This window comes from Akebia trifoliata, chromosome 5, assembly GCF_017979445.1.
Source record: "Akebia trifoliata isolate Shusen 1 chromosome 5, ASM1797944v1, whole genome shotgun sequence".
Lineage (NCBI taxonomy): Eukaryota > Viridiplantae > Streptophyta > Magnoliopsida > Ranunculales > Lardizabalaceae > Akebia > Akebia trifoliata.
The window spans coordinates 4227065-4252978 of record NC_141379.1 but is presented as its reverse complement, the minus strand read 5'-3'; the positions used below and the strand labels follow the sequence as shown (position 1 = coordinate 4252978).

At 34.0% G+C, this 25914-nt stretch overlaps 1 protein-coding gene across 1 annotated transcript; it reads left to right on the top strand.

Moving 5' to 3' along the window:
* The first annotated feature begins 16972 nt into the window (after positions 1-16972).
* On the top strand, positions 16973-25200 carry LOC147401104 (uncharacterized). Its single transcript, XM_086442247.1, has 6 exons — positions 16973-17139; positions 19425-19713; positions 20220-20326; positions 20439-20571; positions 20757-20951; positions 23306-25200. The coding sequence occupies exons 2-6, from the start codon at positions 19441-19443 to the stop codon at positions 23588-23590; spliced, it is 993 nt and encodes a 330-aa protein (XP_086298373.1). The 5' UTR covers positions 16973-17139; positions 19425-19440; the 3' UTR covers positions 23591-25200.
* Positions 25201-25914: the final 714 nt, after the last annotated feature.

Sequence of the window (25914 nt, the reverse complement as noted above, 5' to 3'; positions counted from 1 at the left end):
GGTTTTTTCACACGATACTCTACTCGGTTGACATGGCAAAGCACAAACCATAAATCGATTTGTTCTGGATACACAAGGAAACCAATTTATGATTCTGTGTCCGTGACACATCAGTCAAATAGAGGAACGAGTGAAAAAGCGAGCCTGAAAATCATTAGCCATAATCTATTGCTAATTTATTTACTTTTTAAAAATCTCATCATTTGCTAGATATGACTTCATACCAGTTGATAGTTGATACTGGAAAATGACCACCCAAAAATGGTTTGATAGACATAGAACACACGTACTCCTGTGATTTGCAATATTAGATTACTTTGCAACAAACATGTGGAACTCTAGTCCACCATATAATCTAATTATTGTGAAAAGTGTACTGATTACTACTAGCTTTTGCACAAAAAATCTTTAGTTTTTTATTTTCAGTATTGTATTATGTACAATAGGGAAGCAGCTCCCTTATTTTACAAATCTGAAAGATGGCATACAATCTTCTTAATTTTTATGGGAAGCTTGGATTGTTAGAAGCAAAATCATCTTTGATGGAGAAAAACTCACTCCAAATGAGGTTTCTATATGCATTCCTTGTGGGCTGAAAGAGTTATGCCCCTGTTAATACTTTCAGATAAATGAATAATTGAATCTTTGAGTTTGATGGGAATGTTTGCAATTCAATTGATGCGAGGAACTGTTTCAGTAGTGAATTGGTTAAATCTCTTGAGGGATGGATCAAGTTAAATGTGGATGGGTCGAGCTATGGGAATTCCTATGAATTAGGTGGAGGTAGCATCGTTAGAGATAGTTTGGGTCAAATCATTTTAGCAGTCTTTTACTCTTGATCCCTTTGTTTGCAACATTGAACGGCACCTTACTTTGGTTTTCCATTACAAAAATCTTGCAAAATTCTATTTGACATGTTCTAATACCCTTCAACAATTGTCGTCAGTGTAACTCTTGTATTGCTCTTTTACTCATATGGTAAAATTTTAAATACCAAAGTTGAGTTTCATTCATGCTAGAATTTTCCTCCATGGATATTGGAACTTCACTTAAGAATTGTATCCCTAAAGCTTAGATGCTTTAACACCGTTTAACAATTGTCGTCAGTGTAACTCTTGTATTACTATTTCACTCATATGGCCGAGTCTTAAATTTCAAAGTTGAGTTTCATCTTTATTAGAATTTTCCTCCGTGGATATTGCAACTCTACTTAGAATTGTGGTATTTGAAAGCTTGTATAGGTTATTTGCAAGTTTTACACCTCTCATTATTAGTATGGCTCTCCTAAACAACTCGAGTACTCCATCATTTGCCAAGAATGAACACCCATTTGAGTCGAGTGTGCCCAAGAATATCAAATTCTTCTTGAGTGTCGACACATGCATCACACTATTCAAGATTCTAACAACCCCATCATACATTCTCATGGTACTTATTCCAATGACTTTGCATGTTGTATTATTACCCACTAAAACATCACCATCATAGAGTTCATTGGAGTCAAACCAATTTCGATTGGAACACATATGAAAAATACACCAAGAATCTAAAATCCAAGGGTTGGAGGTGAGATTACCCGAAGATACTACTAAGAGCTCTCCATCACTTTCCGATGCTATGCTTGATGTTGAGCTTGACTCGACTTTCTTTCCTTTTACCTTCATTTTGTACTTTATACAATATTTTTTTGTATGTCCCTTCTTCCTACAATAGTAACATTCCACTTCTTTTTTTACTTCTAGATTTGGATCTAGAATGTTTTTCTTTTAATTTTCCTTTTTTTTTATTCGTCCTCACTCACTTGAACCCTTTTCAATGAGTCATTCTCCTTGATAAGTTGAGATTAAATCAGATTTAATGTGTGCAATCATAATCGTTCATTCTCTAAAACCAATAATGGTGAAAAGCAACGCAATAAATATTCGGATCTATTTTGACACTTACCACTAACTTACTTGATTGTCAAGGTTTTTATTTTTTTCCCAAATTGGAATATCAAAATTTATTTTTGTGATCCAATTATGATGAAAAACAACATATTAAATACGTATAACTGTTTTAGAAGCATTAGCACTGTGAGATTTTGAACTGGCATTCAACTCACAAGATCAGAGAGAAAAGAAAACTTCATTTTCTTTAAATATATTTTAAAAAAATATTTTGCTTTTCCATATTACTCCTTGTAAAGAGCTTATAGTTTCTAGTGCTAAAAGGGATAAATTAATTTTGCAATTTTTTCTCTCTAACTTACTTTTCTTGGACATTTGAATTTTAGAGTCCTATGAAAGAAATGTGAAGCAAAGACAGGATGCTAACCCAACGCTAGTTTATCAGGATATAGCTGGAATGCCAGAGTTTCCCTGCCATTTATTTTCAATTCCAAATAATCAACTACTACGAAAGTTATTACGTAAACTCCGAACCCAAAGTGAGACCAGTAACTTGAGAATTGTTGGAGATAATAAGGACTACTTTTTAAAGGATTGGAAATCACATCATAGTCCCAATGAAGTTGTTGTGTTCCTGGTAAATGCAATGTTGAAGTTAATATAACTTGGAAACAGAAGGGAAGGGTTACCTTTCTTGTACATAAATTTTTAAATGTGATAAACACCTCTTTAAAGTAAGCTAATATATCAACGTCTACTATTCTTAGTGCATAAATGCACATGGTTTTGAAGAGCTAAACGTATTTCTTGTGCCTGAAGCACAAGCTCAATAGCCTGTCCTAGCACAATGGTAGTGAAAAAGTGCTCAAATATTGGTAGGTAAGTAATTATGAATTTCTTTTCTATTCTTCTAATGCTTCTTAATTATATATTTTGATATTTCTGATATCAGAGTCTGTTATGTGTCATTTCAATAAGAAATTATATTAGACGTTCTTACGTGTTATAATTCAATTAGAACATATAATATAATTTCTTATTTAAATGACACATAACAGACTATGTTTTCAGAAATACCAACATATATAATTAAGAAGCATTAGAATAATAATAAAAAAAGTTCACAGTTACTTACTTACCAATATTTGAGCACTTTTTCACTGCCTTGTGCTTGGGTAGGCTGTTGAGCTTGTGCTTCAGGCATAAGAAATACATTTAGCTTTTCAAAACCTGCATTTATGCTCCAACAATAGTAGACGTTGATATATTGGCCTACTAGAAAGAGGTCTTTATAACGATTAAAAATTTCGTTACAAGAAAGGTAACCATTCCCATCTGATGTCTTACTTATATTAACTTCAACATTACTTTTACCATGAACTTAAACAACAGCTTCATTGGGATTATGATGTGATTCCCAATCCTTTAAAAAGTAGTCCTTATTTTCTCTAACAATTTTCAATTTATTAGTCTCACTTTGGGTTCCACGTTTACGTAATAACTTCTGTACTAGTTGATTATTTGGACTCGAAAATAAATGGTAGGGAAACTCTGGCATTGCGGCTATATCATGATAAACTGTCGATGGGTTAGCATCCTGTCTTTGCTTCACGTTTCTTTCATAGGACTCTAAAATTCAGATGTCCAAGAAAAGTAAATTATAGAGAAAAAATTGCAAAATTAATTTATCCCTTTTATAACTAGAAGCTATAAGCTCTTTGGAAGGAGTAATATGGAAAAACAAAATATTTTTTTAAAATACATTTAAAGGAAATGAAGTTTTCTTTTCTCTCAGATCTTGTGAATTGAATGTCAGTTCAAAAACATTCTAAATCCAAATCTAGAAGTAAAAAAGAAGTGGAGTGTTACTATTGCAGGAAAAATGGACATTACAAAAAAAAATTGTATAAAGTACAAAACGGAGGTAAAAGCGAAGAAAGCTAAGTCAAAGTCAACATCAAACATAGCATTGGAAAGCGATATAGAGCTCTTGGCAGCATCTTCGGGTGATCTTACCTCTAACTCTTAGATTTTAGATTTCGGGTGTATTTTCCATATGTGTTCCAATTGAGATTGATTTGACTCTAATGAATCCCATGACGATGGAGATGTTCTAATTACTAGCAACATATCATGCAAAATCATTAGAATGGGTACCGTGAAGATAATAATGTATGATGAGGTTGTTAGAATCTTGGGTAGTGTGACGCATGTGTCGACATTCAAGAAGAATTTGATATTCTTGGGCACATTCAACTCAAATGGGTGTTCATTCTTGGCAAATGTTGGAGTACTCGAGGTGTTTAGGGGAGTCATGTTAATAATGAGAGTTTAAAGCTTGCAAATAACCTGTACAAGTTTTCGAGGAACACAATTCTAAGTGGAGTTGCAATATCCACGGAGAAAAATTCTAACAAGGATGAAACTCAACTTTAAAACTTAAGACTTGACCATATGAGTGAAAGAGTAATACAAGAGTTACATTGACGACAATTGTTGAACGATGTTAAAGCATCCAAACTTTAAGGGAACACAATTCTAAGTGGAATTGCAATATCCACGGATGAAAATTCTAGCAATAATGAAACTCAACTTTGGCACTTAAGACTTGGCTATATGAGTGAAACAACAATACAAGAGTTATACTGATGGCAAGAGTTATACTGATGACAATTGTTGAAGGGTGTTAGAGCATGCAAAATAGAATTTTACAATTTTTTTTGTGATGGGAAACCAAAGTAAGGTGTCATACAATGTTACAAACAAAGGCATCAAGAGTAAGAGATTGCTAAACAACATTCATTCCGATGTGTGGGAGCCCGCACATACTAAATCAAAAGGTGAAGTTCGCTACTTTCTCACTTTCATGTATGATTTTTCAAAAAAGATTTATGTCTACTTTATGAAGGAGAAATTCGATGTCTTTGCCAAGTTTATGGAATAGAAGGCCGAAGTAGAAAATCAAATGGGAAGAAAAATCAAATAATTGAGAAGCGATAATGGGGGTGAGTACAAAGATGACAAGTTCTTGAAATTTTACAAAGAATAATGCATCACAAGGCATTTCACCGTGAAGAAAAATCCTCAACAAAATGGTGCGGTCGAGAGGATGAATCGAACTCTCATGGAAAGAGAGAAATGCATGAGGCTACATCAGGGTTGCTTAAACCATTTTGGACATAATCAATTAACATGTTTGTTATTTAGTTAATCAGTCACCATCAAAGTTACTAGAATTTAAATGTACCGAAGAGGTATGGACGGAAAAAGAAGTAGACTACTCTACATTAAAGATGGTCGGATGTAAGGCATATTTTCTTATTCCTAGTGATTAGAGAAATAAGTTACAATCAAAATCACTCGAGTGCATCTTTCTCGGATTTGAGAAAGGAATGGAGGAATTCAAACTTTGAGATATGGTAATCAAGAAGAAAATCTTTAGTAGAGATGTGGTATTTGGTAACGGTTTCATGAAAAAGGAGAATTTAAGAAAGATGGTGGTGAGAAGTCGGTTATTGGAAACAAGGTAGTTGCTATCGAAATTCTTATTAGCATGAAGAAGACTACAAGGGATGAATCTCAAATTCAATTTGAGGAGGGTAGCACATCTGGTGAGTAAAAACAACAACAAGAGAGGGTTCATGATGAGCCTTCTATCATATCACGTGAAAGGTCAAGAAGGAACATCATACCACCTCAAAGGTTTTTGGATGGGAGGATGAAGTCCACTTTGCATTAGTAGTAAGTGAGAGAGATCTCACTAAGTCGGTTACAAGGGACAAGTTCAAGCATTGCTTGAATTTGCTTAATCTCATTGCTTGTTGAGATTGAAGGACACATCTCCACTTGAGATGCATAGAGATGAGATGTTTCTCATCAAGGTGGAAGTGTTATAAACACATCGAGGTTCCAACGTTTATAAGGGTTGAAGAGTTTTTTTTTGCCAAGATGGAGATTGTTGAAGTATAGTTTAAAATAATTAGGCTTGATCTAAATATGTGTTTTATTGGGTCAGTCAAAGGTAATTTGGGTTGAACTTGTAACTTATGTAAGTGACCCATTTATGTGGTGCTTTTAAGAAGGGGTTAATTGATTTTTTTTTTTTTTAAAGTCTAACTCTAAGTCTAAGTATTTTCTACATAAGAGAGTAAAAAAAAAAGAAAGGAAACCAAAAGAGGAGAGGTTAAGAGGTTTGGAAAGATTAAGATCTAGAAGAAGGTGAAGCTAAGTGATAGAGGTGTTTCCTTATATCGATTTGCCCTTCTTTCTTCATGGTGAAATCGATCTCCAACACTCATACCTCCGTGAATGTAGTCTTTGGGCGAACCACGTAAAATCTCATGTTATGGGTATTGTGTTTTTACTCTTTATTTGTGTGATTATTTATCTTTTGTGCATTTGTTATCTTTCATTGTCATTATCAAAAAAGGTCTTGAAAATGTTTGACATATAAGGTGTTTTGTGAAATACCCCATAGGTGTTTGATCAAATTACTAAGTGAGCTTCACAAAGATGTTTACATACACAACAATCTCAATCACGAAATTGAAAGTTACACCAAAACACTAGAATCAAACTACTAAAATGATTTGACCCAAACTATCTCTAACGATGCTACCTCCACCTGATTCATAGGAATTCTCATAGTACGACCCATCCACATTTAACTTGATCCATCCCTCAAGAGATTTAAACCAATGCACTAATGAAACGGTTCCTCGTATCAATTGGATTGCAAACATTCCCATCAAACTCAAAGATTCAATGATTCCTTTATCTGAAAGTATTAATAGGGACATAACTCTTTCAGCCCACAAAGAATGCATATAGAAATCTCATTTGGAGAGAGTTTTTCTCCATCAAAGATGGTTTTGTTTCTAACAATTCAAACTTCCCATAAAAATTAAGAAGATTGTATGGCACTCATCGCTAGAGTTTGATGGAGATAAATTAAGTCTGCCATCTTTCAGATTTGTAAAATAAGGGAGCTGCTTCCCTATTGTTCACTACTTTGTTTCATTAATACAATACTACCACTTAGAAAGGAAAAACAAAAAAACAAAAAAACTAAAGATTTTTTTGTGCAAGAGCTAATAGTAGTCAATACACTTTTCACAATAATTAGATTATATGGTGGACTAGAGATCCACATGTTTGTTGCAAAGTTTAGATTGATGCAAATTAATCTAGTATTGCAAATCACAGGAGTATGTATGTTCTATGTCTATCAAACCATTTTTGGGTGGTCATTTTCTAGTATCAATTAGGGGTGTAACTTGGTTTGGTTTGAGGTCAAATTGGAACCGAACTGACATAGGTTGATTCCACTAAATAAGAACTAGAACCAACCCAAATTCCATTGGAACTAACCCAAACTGAATTAAAGTCAGTTTGGTTCTATGGATTGCCAATATTCTATAAATTGTAAATAATATTTTTTAATGAAAAAAAAACATAAAATTTCATACAATAAATCACAAATCTATCTATAAAAAGTCATTAGTTTGTTCATAAAAGATCACTAATCTATGTCCCAACTCCTAAAATAATTTATAATAATTATTATATACTTATATATTTATTTATTACATAGGGGTTTGGTTCGGTTCTATACAAGTTTGATCTGATAATCGAACCAAATTGATCGGTTTTCCATTTTCGTAATCTGGAACCGAACCGCAACTAGTTCCTAACCAAATCACCCCAAAACTATCGGTTTGGTTCAATTCTCGGTTTGAACCGGACCAAATTGCACCCCTAGTATCAATTGATATGAAGTCATCTCTAGCAAATGATGTAATTTTTAAAAAATAAATAAATTAGAAATAGAATATGATTAATGATTTTCGGACTCGATTTTTCACTCGTTCCTATACTTGACTGACGTTGTCAAGAACACATAACCATAGATCGGTTTCCTTGTGTATCTCGAGCAAAGCGATTTATGGTTATGTGCCTTTGCCACGTCAGTCGAGTAGAGGATTAGGTGAAAAAATCGAGTCCAAAAATCACGACTCAGATAATATATATTCTGACATTAGTGATTTTCCCTGTTGGCCTGTCATTTTCAGAAATCATTTGTTTGAAATCATATAAACTAAATTATGTGACTACTTGAAAAAGAAAATTAGCCATTGATTATTTCTTACCAGAATGTGGTCGACGGTATATTCCTATGTTGGTTCATTAATTACAATTCCACTCCTTTTCTTCCCACCTGTCATTTTCGCAAGAGTTAGGCTAGCTCAATTGACTGATTTTTTTTGCTCACATTACTTAATGTGTGCCACGTCAAGCATCCAAAGGTCAGTAATTTTGTAAATTAGGGATGTAATTCAATATACAAGGGCTCATGTTTGTAGATCTCGGATTTCTGTCAACTTTGTAAGCAAAATTCTATCATCAAATTTTTTTGAGTGCTGATTTTTTAACTCAAACATAACGGGGAAACTCAAAACTCACTGACGTGGCATGGACGAAGAATAGTAGATTCTGTCCCTTGGGATATACAACCAACCTGCCATCTGTAGTTGTGTATCCTAAGGGTATAGTTGTGTATTCCGAGTAAAAAAATCTAGGATTCTTTGCGCATGATACGTCGATGAGTTTTGAATCCGACTGGCAGGTTGAGTTTTTCTAACTTAATAAGATTGTTGGGACGGCATGGATTCCCACGTTGGCAAAGCAACATTAGCACCCTTTAAATTACATGGTGTAGATCAAATTCAATTATAAGAATAATAATAATAATAATTATTATTATTATTGAGCATGCATAATCAAAGATTTTAAAAATGGTCCAACAAACAAACTCACAAGTTTCGAATCAAAATCAAATGGTAAAAAATTATCATTTTTTTAGAGTTCTTAAATTTTGTGATCTACATGACCTTGGAGGATATTTCTCATAAGACATTAGGGGTTGACACATGGTGCATTGGAATTATAAACTAGAGATTCAAAAGTTTGATCCAAACTAGAGATTTTTGTGCAGAAGGCTAATTGATGCAAAAAAATAAACTAAATTAAAACAGGGTAGTGAAGTAGGGGTCCTATGTCTAGCGAACCATTTCAGGCGGTCATATTCAAGCATCACTTGTAAAAGTCAACTGTAACTTTCAGAAAAAATTAAAAAACGAGCAATTGTACATCTCTTACCTATAAACATGTGATCATAATCATCATCCTTTTCCATTAAAAGTGGTGGTAAGTCATTTTATCATTATTCAAAGAGTCGTGGCAAACTCAATCGACTACTTGGCGTGATAAGTTAGGAAATCGTACATCTGTGCCCCTCGGAATACTCAGTTCTCTTGAGATACACATTTTTGTGGGAAAGTTCAACCATGTATCCCGAGGAGTGTAGATCTACGGTTTTCAAAATTGTCATGTCCGGATGTCAATTGAATTTGCCACGTGGGGTAGTCAGATTATCATGATTCTTATTTTAAATGTCCAACATTATAATATAAATCAAATAACAAATGAAAAAAATATAATAATAAGTGGAACTAATCTTAATCTACAAGTGAGCATGGGGTAATATTCAAATAAAGACATTTAAATCTTATCAATATTACCTTCAATCGGATCATCATTTCCTGCAGGTTCCATCTGTGAAAAATAAAATATTAAAATTAAAAAGCCATTTCATAGAAGAGATTATCTTTTTTTTTTTTTTTTAATCTTGACTCACGGTCAAAACGTTCCATCAAATAGACATTGGGATTCATGTATTTTTTATTTTCAAATCTTCCACAAAATAATATTAGAATCCAATTACTAGAATATCACGACTTCACGAGTGTAAGTTTATACCAAAAATGGACTCGAGATGAGCTTTAGATTAAACATAGATTTTGCAACCTTATATCTTGGTTTCAAAATCAAAGTATCAGTTTGACTGATAACTTGTAGATTTTCAGCATGTTTATTTACCACAACAATTTGGTCCATGATAAAAATGATTTAGATCCAATGATTGGACCATATTTTTGAAGTTAAACCCAAACAGACGGTTGAGATGTTAAGGATTCCCTCAAAGAGATTTCAACCCTAAGAGAAAATTTATTTATCTCGAGGAAATCTTTTTTTATTTTTTTCGTTAATCCCAACCATATGTTTGGTGAAGAGCCTCAACAGTGGGTTCAGTCTAGAAAAACTCCAAAAATCTTCGATGCATACTTGTGAAAAATGTTGAAGGACCCATTGAGGTATTAAAGAAAAAAATTGCAAGGATTTCTTCTAAGGATCAAGGAAAGGTTTAAATAAATTAAAAGGAATTCACAATAGAGGTTAGATACCTGAAAGAGATGAAATAATAGAGGCTGAGGACCTAAAAATGACGTATTTTGGAGAGAAAAACCACGAATTTTTTCTTAAGAAATTCGAAAATTACAGATTATTTGGAGAAAAGTTGAAGATAAGGATATTTCAATAATCTTACATTAGACATGGATAGACAAGGAAGAGAACACAAGGTTGGATTCCTTCTTCCTTGTCTTCCTCCAACATTACATGCTTCGTGATTTCTAAAGAAAAATCTGTTTGGTTTCTTACCGATTCTCCAAGATCCAATGCTGCAAAATAGCTGGTTTCAAAAGCTCTAAACTTATGAGGGAAAAAGAGGGACTAAGAGGCGAATGTCGATGACCATTCAAGATTTAAATTTCAACTCAATAATAAATAGGAGTTTAAGCATAAAGAGAGATGAGAGAGAGAAAGATAAAGAGAGACCGTTTTGGAACAATAACATAAACATGAGAGAGAGAGAGAGAGAGAGAGAGAGAGAGAGAGAGAGACAGACAGACAAAGAAAGATAAAAGAGAAATGAGATACCAGAGAAGCATCGGATCATGTTTTTTATTACAGAAGGTGAGAGCAACCTAATCAATTCTTTATTCGTGTTTGCACGGACCAGTTACAAACGTACAATGTGATCCGCTGCAGCCTGCACCAGATCAACAAAGCAGTCAACATGATCAATAAAGCAGTCAACATGATCAACAACATTGATGGTAAGACTGGGTGTGCTCCCCAACACGATCAACATATAACCTTTTGGACACTAGTATAGTAAAGAGGTAGAAAATATATTCTTAAAAGACCTTTTACATTTTACACTTAAGAAGCTCTCCCTATTAGAAAAAAAAAAAAACTCCTTTTACTTTACCAATTTTGTTAGTCAACGAACCTTCATGGTTATTTTAAATCTTAAATACCTATAAGACCTTTACTTCTTTTAATTACATACTCATTATATTAAGGGTTTTGTAGGTGTTTATTTCTTTCCTCTTCTTTTTTATTTTTGTTTTTTATTTTTGTTTTTATATTTTTATTTTGTTTTCCAATTTAAGTAGTAATTTGGAGGTTTGTTAGGAAAGAAATTTACTTTCCTTAGTAAGTTAGTTAGGAAAGTCTCAGGCATCAATTATTCGCATCCAAAAATATGATTTAATGCCGCAAGGTTGTACAAGACAAAATTCTAAGAAATTTGAAAAAAGAAATTTCAAATAAAAAATTAATTATCATTATTGAATTTTAATTTTAAAATTAAGAGTTTGGTATCCATCCATTTTCAAGACCTTGGATCAAACTCAAAAAAGATTCTTTTTAGTTTTTAATTATTTTATTTTGATTATGAGTTTTTCTAAGAAATGTAGAAGGTTGTGGTGTTGGATTGCTAATTTGATAATCTACATGGGTTGAACAACCCTTAGAAAAATTTCAAAACTTACCACATTAGTCAGACTAGTTTATTTTTTCCAATAAAAAAATGCTTGTTTAATAACAAACTTCATAAAGGGAGTTTTGTAATATAATGCAACAAATAGGGCTGCCTAGTAAATCTCTCTTAAAATTATATTTTTACATTTTTTTTTTATTTCTAAAAATTCAATAGTTATAATCACACTATTTAGTGGAATTAATTGGATTTGGTACTTATACTCTTGAGTTGACTTAAAAAAATTGCTGAGTTGACACGATGAATTAATTTAATTGAGTTTTAGGGACAAACCACTATGAAATGAAGTCATGATGTTGCAAGTCTATAACTTTGATATAAAATAGAACATAAAAAATTAGTCATATTCTCCCCCAAATTGATCCATGAACATTTGGCACAACATAACTCCACTGTAACTAATAACTCCATGAGTGAATAGCATTGGGGACTTTTTTGCCTTTCTTTCTTTCGTTCTTTCTTTTTTGCATAGTGTAAGGTGCTCCCAAGAAGACTGTTGGGAAGAAAGCACTACTCTGTGTGTGTGTGTGTGCAAAGAAATCATGGAAAGATCCACAAGTGATGGTGAAAAAATAGAAGATATCCCCAGCTCATTGATACCTATTTAATTCTGACCGCACTACTGTGTGTGTGTGTGTAGCTACAACTTTGATGTTACCATGATGGTAGTTTCTTTTGATTGAATGATCTGATCTTGACTCCCATTTTTTATTTTTATTTTTTGAATATGCAACTTCGGGCCCAAAACACCCTCAAAAGCAATGATTTCAAAGTAAATAGGGTATTTTGAGAATGACATACCATATCAAATATCAATCCTCTAACTTACTACTTTTATTGTTGCTGTTGTTTTGAATTTGCAGGCAATGATGTTTTTTATTGTGAATAACAAATGCTCTTAATTTTGGACATTTAGTTGTATTTTTCGAGTTATAACTAAAATGATGATGATGATGGTGTTCTAAATTTTTTGAAGATGTCATTGCAACTTTTGATTCAAGTGTTTGTTTCGCAATTGCAATAACTTTTGGGTATTTCAATATGATCTATCCAATGTCAAGGTCGAGATAACAAAACAAAAAAAATTGAGTCTCGTTTAAAGTGTTATGTGCCCCACATTTTATCGTGAATTCAACAATTTTTGTGTCGAGTTCAACATTTTTATAGTGTCGAGTTCCACACTTTTTATTGTCGAGTTCAATATTTTTATATACGAGATCAACAATTAAAGAAGATATGTTCATTTTCCTCGTAATCTTGTCGGCAAAGAATGCATCGAGGGATCAACAAAACTCTTCTCTTCTTCAAGTTTTCAGATGCAAGAAGGCACTTTTTCATAGCTAACCAAGCTATAAAAGAGTGTAGAGGGATTTTCAATTTGAAACCACACAACTTTATGCCACGGAAAATCAGTACCCATACTCCTAATCGATTCCCAAGCTGATCTACTAGAGAATTTACCATTTCCTGTTAATGTCCAAACAATTCTGTCATGCACATTCGGCCATGGGGAATGATGTGCCTCGATTTACGACGTGATGATTCTTAATGTCTAGGTAATATACCAAGCCATTAAGATGAGAGAAACCACAAGGAATAGTCCAAAGCATCAGTGGGAAGAGTTTTCCACCATAGATGGTCGTTACGAAGACATTCTCCTCCAATAAATTTGGGAAGGGTAAGAAACAAGGAATGTGGTACCAAAAGGCCAACAACACCTAGTTTTCGATATTTTTAGATGAAGTTGTACATAGTGTGGAACTTTAATTGAGGAGCACCAAAGTTTACACACACTTGAATCGTAAGAGAGATTTTAGTCTGGTTAGTATCCCTTCAACGATTAATTCATGAGGGAGATTGATGATTGGTTCACCACCTAATGATCCATCTCTCATCCTTTTCTTCATCTTTTTTTTTTCTTCTTTTATCTTATGTTTATTTTTTGGTTATACATGTAAGTATAAACTATCAAGATTCTAGATTCATGCCACAATTGCTGGTTTCTCATGAGATCGATACATAATTAGTTGAGTGAGGACAGTTACCCATACCTGAAATTGGTAGGTTTGGTTCTGGTTCCATCTATACCTGACCCATACCAAAAAATTCGGGTCGGGTTCGATTATGGGTACCCAAGTGAACACCACTAAATAAAATACGAGTCAAGTCAAACATGTTTTCACAAACCTTTTGATTTAGATCCCTCGAAGGTGGCAAAAAATTCGATCTTTATATTATTTTCTTCTTTAATTTAGGATCTTATTCCAATAAATCTTTTTTTTTATGGGTAAGTTGGACTTGAACTCACAATCTCAAAGTTATTTTGCAATGTGTCAAACTAGCTAATCTATGAGTCTAAGCCCTCTAAATGTTTGTCTTTTACATAATAAATGTCAATATCACTTAATCTTTAGATTTAAATGTCTTATTTTTAATAAATATTTTGATAATAAATATAAACAAATATTTATTATGTAAAAAAACCAACATACCTGTTTTATTTACTAAAAGACAAAAGGCCTGTGTAGATATACCTCTCTGCGCAAGAGCAAAAACTCAATCACTCCTTGCAAGAGCAAAAAATCTCTCCGCAGAAGAGCAGGTCCTTGGAGTTTCTCCACAAAGAGCAAAAAAACATCTCCTCGCAAAAGCAAAAACCTTTCCCCGTCAAAGCAAAAATCTATTCAAACGTTTGCTAGCTCCCTGCAAGAGCAGAAGTCGTCAAGAAGCTCTATCTAAACATAGTGAAAATGAATAGAGATGTTATTGAAAAAAAATGTGATAGAAAATTACTGACTTCACCATGAGGTCTTGGATAATAGCATTCCCCTTATGTCATAAAATGGGTCGGATTCTATCCAAAATCTGAGTGATCCGAATCCAAATTTAGCGGGTCTGGTTCCTTGGATTATATTCGAATAATAAAATGGGTCCATATGGGTTAATATCCCTTCATCTGAGTCATATTCGCGTCAAATACGGATCCAAACCTATATTTGCAAAGATCCGAATGGTATTGCTTTTTTTGCTTATCGTGTGTATCCCCACCCTTTGGGCGAGACTAATCCCATTGTCACACACACTGCCCCCTCGAAAAGTCCTATAGATCCCAATGGAATAATGCTTTGAAAATTATATTTTTATGTTTTTCAATATATCTTTCTTCTTCTACTTTACTATAATATGAATTGTTACAAAATAAAATAAAAATCATAATGATGATATAGAATAGTATAACAATTAAAAAAGAAATATAGCAAAAAAAAATAATGTTGAACGGTCCAATTCGGATCCGTATCCAAATAAAAAATTAGAACTAGGTATAGATATACTCTAATCCAAATGAACCCAACCCATGTTAAACATTGATTCCCCTTATATATAATTCATTATCAAGCGTTCTTAAAATGTTCCACACCTAAGGATATTTTGAAGGAGCTAACTAGTTGCACACCACACATTACCAATTGCACTCCATTTGGATGATTACACCCTATAAAAAAAAAACGATTGTACTCATTTTCTTCTTCTTCTTCTAATCACCATATATCTGAATTGATAAATCAAGGAGGTTGGTTTTGACAATTTTAAAAACCTTGTGAGACTTAAGAAACTAGTTAGAATTCATGTTGACACTTCGAGCTGATCATTGATAATTGAATTCCAAGAGATGATTAAGATGAAGTATATGCTTTTATCAATTCCTAAACAAAATCTAAATATGGATTAGAAAACTGTAGAAATGATATTTGTGATCACCTTGAGATTCGCAAGCTCCTGATGGATTGATCTACAACTCTCTGTTCCCTATTCCATAGAGCCTCCAATACTAAAGTCAGACTACAGAGTAAAATTATGAAAAGTTTTTAAGTGAGAATTTCGTACCTTTGTCCGTGTGGCCCTCCCCTTATTTGTAAGGAAGGAGTTCTCCCTTTGCACATTTCCCCCCTTATCCTTTTCTATTTAGGGATTAGATTCATAAAAACCTCTCTAACTAAGAGTCCTTCTTGGATTGTTGCACTCAAATCCCAAGAATTCTGGGATTAGATTTTTGTCTATTCACAGAATCACATTTTTCCCGAGATCATTCTGAGCTCCACTCTTTGGATCCTTACTTTACAGATCACCAGGTTGAAAATTTTCCTTACTGAGTCATACCCTTTGTCATGATAAGTGTCATCATATCGAAGAAGTCAAGGATTTTATCCTTCCACAAAAACCAATATCTTCATTTGGTGCCAGTGAGAACATGAGCAAAATCAACTACAAAAATAAAATAAAATAGAGTACGAACATAGAAAAAGTGGGAAGATGAATAAGCCCCTAAATCATAAAATTACCATACTGAAGTGCAATTAGTAGGTTAAAATTGAAGTTTAATTTTTTTTTTTAATTTTTTAATGTTAAGAGTGCAACCAACCAGTAGTGGTGTGCAACTAGTTGATCCTTATTTTGAATTTAACACTCCCATGTTCCCACCCACTCCATGTTTTTATCACTGAGACGTCAACGTTTGTCTTGCCTTTGCTATGGTGATTTAGATATACTTCATAAATCCGGGGATAGTTTAGGCAATAAAGCAAAATTTATTCATTTGTCTGACCGTCACATGTAGTTTACTATGCTTGCCGGTGTTGTGAAAGGCGCGTCTTACATGACTATGTCTTTCACTTCGCCTGTTATAAAGTACAATTAAAACAAGGGTCTTGCTAACAGGCAGTCAAGCACCTTGTTAGCAATTTGGAATGTGGCAATAATTCAATATGGGAAAAATTCAAGTTCTATTCAGTTTTGAAATACAAAAATCCAGTCAAACATTCGCAAAACGGTAAATATGTGGCATATGATTTATGCGCGTATTATACTTCATGCTTAAAAAATCCAGAAATAAAAAATTCGCTAATATTAATTAATCATTAGTTTTCATTTTCCTTATTAGTACAAGGTTTTGAAAGTGAAATTCTTATTAGCTTAGTAAGAATAATCGCACCCAATAAACTATTAGTAGAAACTTGAAAATCTATACAAAATACACATATTTTGATGGTCAATATTTTTAACAAAAGACTTCCTTAAAATAAGACTAAACAGGAGTACAAGAGATATATACAACAAAAGAGAGAGTAGTGAGTTGTAAGCTGTTTTTTGGGCCGAATTTTAAAGAATTTCTTCAAAGCGAAATTTTACCGAATTATTGGTCGAATTGGGTCGGTCGAACGTGCAATAAATACATTTTGAAAATTGAATTTTGTACCGAAAATACCCTTATTTATTTCATTTTATTTATCGAAATAACGACTTATACCCATTTCCAAAGTGTATTTATCGCATTTTAACGTGTGTCCTTAGGCTCACATTAACAAAATCCTTAAAACAATTCCTCTTTTATCTCTACTCAAACTATGAACTCTTCTCACATTTGAGACTGAAAGCGAAGCGTATTTGGCTGGTTCACTATTTTTCGCATTTGGTGTTATATTCGATCACCTGGCTTCCTATCATCTGGTAATCTCTCTCACATACACACATTAGACCTGTAATTTGCCCTGTTTGAACTTATATTGGTTAGGTTTAGAACTTCAAATCCATCAACAAAAGGTGAAAATCGGCCTTGAAACTAGGATTTGTGACTGAAGATTTAGATCTGTTGACGATTAAACTAATGCGATCTTGCTGTTTCAGATTTGCATCTCATTTCGTCTCTTATTTTGTTTTTCCCTATAACAGTAACTCATGTTTGGTTCTAGATCTCTATTTTTATGCTTTGTGTGTGTGTGTGTCTTCGATGAGAACTTAGTCATAAGTCATCACTGATATTATTCATATTGTATCGTAGTCGTTCAGAGCATTCGGTTGTAGGCATCGGAAATTTGTTGATATTTGTGATTTTCCTTATGAAAGAGAAGGGATGCAGCACATACAAAATTCTTACAGTTTTTTGGATTTTAGTTAGATCCAATCAGGTCATTTTAGTGTCATCAGTTCTGTTGTCATGTTCAAGAGTTCAATAATTTCTGAATTTTTTATAAGTAAAGGCCATTAAAGGAGATGCAAAGTTGCTATTTGCATTCCACATGTGTTTCTTTAGGATGTATGTGTTGAAGAAAGAATAATGAAGAACATACCTTAATCTGGTTATTTTAAGATCTATTGAGAGACGAAAATGGATTCCTTAAAGTTCTCAAGAATCAAAATAAATTAGAGATGTAAATTCAATTTTTTTATTTTTTTTATTTTTTATTTATAGTGGTGGAGGTTTGATGTTTTTTTCTTCCTTTGAGGCACAAAAGATAAACACCAGTAAATGATCCGATGGATGTTTTCGATATTTCCAAATTTCTTCTTTGTCTATGAAAATCTCATTGCTAACGATCAAAAAAAAAAAAAATGAAAATCTCATTGCTCGATCTTCTTTTTCTCGTCTATTTTGATTTGTGAGTTGTATATTGTTCTTGATTTATTGCCTAGTAGAGATGAGAGTCCACCATTGGATATTTCCTTGATTTATGGCCTAGAGAGAGATGAGAGAGTAGGTGGTTTCAAAGAGTTGAGTTGGTTATAGTGGGGATTGCTCTTCACCATATCTCAGACCATTTGATTAAGTTTATGTGTGTGTGGGGCGGGGGGATAATATATATTTTGCACAACGCCAAAGAGTTTTTAAATTCATTGGCACTAGCAGGAGTACGATAAACTCCAAATTTTGATCATTATCATCTAATGATAATCATCAAAATGGAAAAAAAAAAAAACGTTAGTTGAGGGATAAATGATACATTTGGGAATGGAGAGCAAAAGGGGATTTCTTCATGGGCCATTTATGACACCTTTTCAGGGTATTAGGAGATGCGGTTGCCAGCTGAGTCTTGAGAAGATTTGAGCATAATTGATTCCTCCTTGTGTGGAAACTTTTTCTTATATGACTATTTCATATTAAATCAAAGTCTTGATCCGTTAGTTATGGACATGTCAAGTTGCCCCTCAATGCTAATGGGAAGAGCTCTTTGATCATCATTTTGTTTGTATTTTTTGGTGTATATGAAATAATGGAGTAATGAAATTATCGATAGATAGTTTGAGTGTTTGTAACGAAATAGCGTATTTCCTTGTTTAAGTGAACATATGATGAGGTTAACCTCTCCATTTCTAGTTTGAAAGTTGATTGCTTGAATTTGGTTTGAGATATGCGTTTTGGGGGCACTAGGGTTGATTGGCATAAGGGGAGTCTTTAGGGATGATCCAAGCTCTATTACTATGCATTTTATGGCAAAAGGGAAAGGAAAAGCTCTTTAGGATAACTCAAAATTTTCTTTGAGAATTTTTGGCTTTTGTAGATTCTATATAATTGTCAAATGTTATTTATTTTGCAGATTATGAGGTACGAAATTCATAATTTTTAGGTGGCATGAACAGAGAGTCATTAGGATCAGTGAGAGGCCATTTGAATTGTAATGCATTCTATAGTATTTTATTTTATTTTTTTATTTTTATGGATAAGCTGGACTTGAACCGACGACCTCAAAGTTGGTTTTGATTCCATGTTTTACTAATCTACTCAAGAAATCTGAACTTGTATATGCATATTGGTCTAGACTGCTAGTTGCCTCTCTCTTTAGAATACAAAGGCTGATGGTTTTTGTGTGATATTTATTAGCCTTTGCTAAGAAATCAATGGAGTAGCTCGTCTTATTGTGTTTTTTGTATCTATTTAACCATTTATCAATTTGGCTACCTGTGTTAATATATTTCTAAGATATCTAAATGTTGGATTGATTTCTTTTTTATTTCAGTCTATAAGCCTAAGGGATGTCAGGGAAAGCACTCAGGGCTATCCACACATTACCAGGATCTGAGAGGAAAAATGGAAGTCCTAGCGCAGGGAACTTTACAATGCCTTACACTGATACCAATAATGAAAATCTTGACAAATGGCTGAGAACAAATTCTGCTTCCTTGGCTTCAATTCCAACCAATGAAGGTGAAGTTGCGAATACTGGAGCAGAGATAGGAGCTTCTGAAGTAGAGTATATAGAGCCTGAAAACCTGAGTGATCTGGATGACGTGGATATGAGTCTCAGTGTATGAGCTATTTCTTTTTTCCCTTTAGAGAAACATTTTCCTTCCTAACTTAGTAAGATTTACTAAGGGTTGTTGAGCTCAGATGGGATTATCAAATTGGCAATCTTAACACTACAGCCCTCTAGATTTCATGGAAAAACTCAGATCCAAAAAAAAAAAAATGGACTTGATCCAAGATTTTGAAAATGGACTGCTACTGAACTCCCAAGTTTGAAATTAAATTCAACAGTGAAAAATAACCTTTTCTAATTGTTTTTTTAATAAGTTCATAGAATTTTTTCTTCTACATCCCTGTGAATGCCACAAGGTGAGTTCAACAACCCTTAGTAAGATTTCAAATCTTACTAAGTTAGTAAGGCTACACTTACTCTTCTCTTTATTTTGTTTTTTTTCTTGTTGCTTAGCTTACATTTGTGAAGCATACTGGATCGGCTGTTAATGTGGTTTCCTTTTGATGTCGTGATAATTGAGGATTCTGTTCATGTTTGTCTCTTGTTGCTTTTTAGACGCTGTTAGCAGGACTGGACTCCAAGGATTGGGTTTTGGTATGTGAATCTCTCAACAATGTGCGGAGATTATCAATATTTCACAAGGAAGCAATGTTTGACATGTTGTGAGTCTCTAATTTTTATTTAGGGATTTGAATTAGGAGAACGCTGATGCTCACATTATTCATCTCAGTTTGGTTGCTTAATGTGTACACTTCCTTATGTCCTAATGAACAGGGGAAATGTGATTTCACTGATTGTGAAATCCTTGAAGAATCCAAGAAGTGCTGTCTGCAAAACTGCAATAATGACATCTGAAGATATCTTCAGTGCTTATGGTGATCATGCAGTTGATTCATTTGACCCTTTGGTATGACTTCAATTCTAAAGTTGCAGTTTTGGTTATCTTCAACCCCCCCTCCCCCCTCTCTTTGAAATGCTCTTGCTCCTATCAAACAAATATTCTTTATTTCCAGTGTTGATGGTTAGTCATTAACTGAGAAGTTCATTTTATTTTCACTATTATTCTAATAAATTTATGTGGTTTGGGTTCAGCTTCTACAGCTTCTTCTTAAGTCTTCACAAGATAAACGCTTTGTATGTGAAGCTGCCGAGAGAGCCTTGGTGGCTTTGACTAAATGGGTCTCCCCTACCTTACTGTTACTGAAGCTGCAACCTTATCTTAAGCACAAAAATCCTCGAATAAGAGCAAAGGCATCAATGTTCTTTTGTCGGAGTGTACCTCGGCTGGTAAGATTTACTTCTGCTCCGCCTGCTAATTTTTTTTTTCTCGACTTGTGAGGTTTTTCTTGTTTATTTTATTTTCTCTCAAACTGTTACTTGCATTTTGATAAATTTTCCCAAACCCTGAAGTAGTTTAGTATAAGGTGGTGATGATGGCTTGATTTTTTTTTTTTTAATCAGTTGATTTTCCAACTCTAGACATCATCTCCTAGGAAGTTGTTTATCGAGAACTGATTCATGGAATTCCTCTCTTTATATATATATACAGGGTTAGGATCCGCTGACTCCTAAGAATGACTCATGAAAAAAACATATGATCCCAACCCTTTAAACACAAAATCCAATGGTTGAGATTTATGAGTATCTTGATAACACAAATCTCGGTGATACTTTTCCCAAGGATAAATCTCAACCATTGGATTTTGCATTTAAAGGGTTGGGATCATGTGTTTTTTTCATGAGTTATTCTTAGGAGTCAAGGGATCCTGACCTTATATATATATATAAGGAAATGTTTGGCACCCTACGTTTTGTGCTATGTGTTTTTTCCTACATGGGTTAGAAGTTTTGGAATGGGCTGATTTTTGGTGAGGATGATCTCTGTGGGATCATCGTCACAAACAACTAGCCCATTCCAAAACTTCTAGCCTCGTGTTTACAAGTTGAAGAATCGTGGACTGTCCATTTTTTGTAAACCACTTTTGATGGGGTTAGAAGTTTGGTGAGGATGATCTCCTCATCATAGAGATCATCCTCACCAAAAATCAGCCCATTCCAAAACTTCTAACCCATGTAGGACAAAACACATAGGGCAAATAATAGGGTATCAAACATGACCACCCGTATGTATGTAATAAAATACAACGGTGGATCCCACTCCAGCTACAGTGGAGTGGGGTCCACACTACCCCACTTTATTGTCTTAAGTCTTCACCCCCTTCAACTTATTGTCTTTCCTCCCCCCTCCCTCTTTTACCCCCTTTTCCAATAATACCCCTCTAATTTTACTATATTTCCTCTTTTACCCCTTAACCTCAAAGAGGATGCCTGTACGGCATGTGCAAACTCTAGTACATATATATATATATATATATATAGAAAATCATCAAATCCCACTAGCATCGAGTTATCGAACTCATTAAAATAAAAACAGACATACCGATAAATAAATAAAAAATACAAAACAAAACAAACAAGATTGAAGACAATCAAAATCCTCAAGGAGTTGATGCCTTCAGTTGGTTTTACATAGACATGGCCAGTTAGACCCTTATTTAGTTTAACTGACATCATGTATTTCAATCCGATACCACCGGCAAAACTCAAATGGAGAAACTTTATCTTAGGGGTCATTTTGTAACCACTATCCTAATTGATTATGGGGTTGATTATCAGTAATGGGCCTCTTAATTGACTATGATGGTTTTCGTGGCACATATTTAATAATGATGTACTAAAAAAAATCAATGATTTTATGAAAAACCTATTCACATATTCATAAACTAAAATCTCTCTCACCCTACCTCTCCCAATTTCTTTCATCCTAATAGCTAGGAGTTTCGATGGACCGTATCGAACCTGGAATCAGATCTTATAACTTACAACACTGATTGAGAATTTCGGTTATGGATCAACCATGTCCGAGCCTATTAGGGGTGAAGAAAAATGAAACTTATCTGGCTTGTTCATTCAATTCAGCTGGACATGCTCTATATTAGGTTCTTTGACTCTGTAGCTGGTCTTCTTTCAGAAGTTTGATATTGTTTGCATATGTGCACGGCCTCTCTAGAATACCTATAAATTTGAAATTAAACTTTACCTTTGGTCAACACCCAAAGAAAATAATAGAACTGAGAACCTCATCTCATAATCCTGATTCTTTCTTACTGCGTTTTCAACTTATGTGATATTTAGTTTTAGATGGTGGCTGGTGAAATGCATTGCTGATGTGAGGACTAACTTTAACATTACTCGATGTGGAAGTATTGGGATGGTTAAAGTGTCTCAAGCTTCTTAGTGACCATTGCTTTGGATTTCTTTGAGAAGCTCTTGGGATTGTGAAAAAGTTGAGTAGAACCGTTGTTAAAAGTCAGCTTTCTCCTTTGTATTCCTATTTTCACATTCAGTTTCAGCGTCCTTTAAATTCCCATTCACGTAACTCCTGCAAGAAAGGCAGTTTATTTCATCAATATCTATTTAAATGCCATGCAACTTTCGAAAGATTAAATCACTTTGTAACAATTAATTGTTATCTTCAGTTTTTTGGTGTTGTCTGGCAGATTTTAATCCCCTCATGCAGACTTCACTATATTTTTATTAGTCTCATCAATTATGGTGCTTCTTTGGTGTGTGATCCGCAGGGCACGGAAGGCATTAAAGCATATGGGATTGATAAATTTATTCAAATAGCTGCTACCCAACTCAGTGACCAGCTTCCCGAGTCGAGGGAGGCTGCTCGTACACTCCTATTGGAGCTACAAACTGAATATGAGAAATTCCATGACCCTTCTCTAGCTGTTGAATCTGAGCATTCAGAGGTGGGTTCTTGGGAGAATTTTTGCCAATCAAAACTTCCTCCTTTAAGTGCACAAGCTGTCTTACGTGTTACCAATATTGCTAGAGAGGCTCTTCTTGTTAGCTCCTAACATCAGAAGGTATATTCCAGAGAGGACTATGAGTTCTATTGATTTACTGTCTCATCTACTTTTTGGTTGGAGCTATTTCCCATATGTTTTTTACTTGTAAATTCTGTGAAATGCTGAGATGTTTGACAAATTGGAAGTCATATAATATTTTTCCTGTATAGTAATATTTCAAGTTAGTCACTCTTCAAAAAAATATTTCAAGTTAGTCATTCTTATCAGTAATAAAAAAATTAAAAATAAAGTATTGTTGTCTTCCTTTGTCATGTTGGATTATCGTATCATTGATACATTGTTATTTGTGATTAATTATAGTTATCTTCTCTTTCTTCCTTGTGTGCAACTAATTGTTGTTTCAATATTTACTATGAGAAATCTATGTTAGAGGAACAAAACTTCTCAGGATTCTTGTTGGCATGCATGACCTGCTAATAAAAACCCTAAGCTAGGCTGAATTGCTATCCAAGTCAGAGATTCATATTGCTACCATAACCCTTGACAAGATTTTATTTACTGTGTAGAGGAGATTTGGAGATTGGATTTATTACATCAAGGAAGGAAAATGTGTTATTTTATAGATTAGATATAGTTTTATTGAATTTTAAGAGTTTATGGTAGAATTTGCAAACATGGCTTTAGAGATGTCATGACAACTTTGGAAAACTTGAATAGATCACAACCATTTGATTTACTTTAGAGTTCCGTAGAAACGGAAATTGCAGAAAATGTTGCGTTCCTTCAAATGTAATGGACTGTGAAGTTAATTTGGCTAATTCATAAGTATATGGACTTGTTTGGTAGGTGCCCAACTTTTTCTTTTTGTTGGAATCCAAACAAATACAGAAGAAATTTAAGTTCGAAGCAAAATGTCCAAATTGATGACACACTAAAAATACACGCACTCTCCTCGCACAACTCTCTAAGGGATCTTATGGTCAGTCAAACACAATCAAGTATGTAGTAATTACTACTTTTATGCCAGAAAGCTTTGGGAAGTGTTTCTAAATCCCAGAAAACACTTCTTGAAAACTATTATATAAGGGATTTAAATAGAAATGATTCCACAGAAACACTTTAGTGGGAAAGCAGAGTTGTTCCAATGAGCCATTTCTACACTTTAATCTGTGATCTTAATTTGAACAATGATAACAATAATTAAATGTCAAATGCTTGGAATTTTTTATTTGACACCCCATGTTGTAGATCCTTAGAGTCTCACTGCAGCCCAAGCTGACCTGTGCTGACACGGGCAGACAGAAAGAAGGTCAGCCTGGGGACAGCGACCTGTCTTACCTTCCTACCTGCGGACAACCTGTTGGTATCCACTGTCGCAGACAGGCAAAGAGAGAGAGAGAGGGGGACCCTACATAAAGGCAGGTGTTATACTAACACGTGGCAGCTGTGAAATATATCGACCGAACTCTTGTGTTTATGAGGTAAAGAAAATTCGACCCAGTGACCGGTAAGATCGGAATAAGGGAAGTCGGGCATTTAGGAAGAACAAATCTCAAGATGAGATGCCAAGGACTGAGGTAATAAGTCGGTTGAGTCAAATCTCCGAAAATCAGGAATTCAATCATATTCGTGAGGATCAAGGAAAATTCTTAAAAAGACGGAGCCGCTTAAATGGAAATGACGAAAATCAAAAAGAAGATCAGGGAAGATTTAAGGAAGGAAATCTCTATAAATATATAGTCAGAGGCACTTAAAGGTATGAAATTTTTTTTCACTAAAAATTGTATTTAACTTTTTGTATTAAGATTCTGACTTGGATATCAGAGAGATGTTGTTGCAGGCACACCTAAGAGCACAGAAAGACGAAATTAATCATTTAGTGGGAATCTGGAGATAATGCAAATTTTTTGCATCTACAATCTCTAAGACTCGAATTGCCTACCTCATACCCACTCTCCACCACTTGGCCTCACCCTCTCCTCCGGTTCCTAAGCATCATTAGCCTCTCTCGTCTCCTCCCCAATAAAACAGTACTCCTTCGACAGGCACTAGATCATAGTCAATCCTCGAATCTGCCCAAGTAAGCCAAGTCCTTGACTTTATGAAATTATAGAAACATTTTTTTTTTTTTTTTTTTGAAAAGTATAATATATTGATCAGAGAGGAAAGACAAGAAACAAAAAGGCCGAGAGAACCTCAAAGAAAAGTAAAAAAAGAAAAACAACACTAATCATTACACAAGGAGTGCCATCTAAAAACAAAATCATCAAATGAAGTACCCGTGAACACTATGTTCTGCTTTGACCAAATGTATAGTAAATCCAAGATCTCCAAGAAACCTGCATGAGAGTTGCTACTTTTGTTATTGAACG

Bases quoted from the DNA above. Each gene is read 5' to 3' on its own strand.
- LOC147401104 (XM_086442247.1), top strand. From the start codon at position 19,441: ATGTCAGGGAAAGCACTCAGGGCTATCCACACATTACCAGGATCTGAG. The intron at 19,714-20,219 runs GTATGAGCTATT...GTTGCTTTTTAG, and splicing joins ACGTGGATATGAGTCTCAGT to ACGCTGTTAGCAGGACTGGA. The intron at 20,327-20,438 runs GTGAGTCTCTAA...CCTAATGAACAG, and splicing joins GAAGCAATGTTTGACATGTT to GGGAAATGTGATTTCACTGA.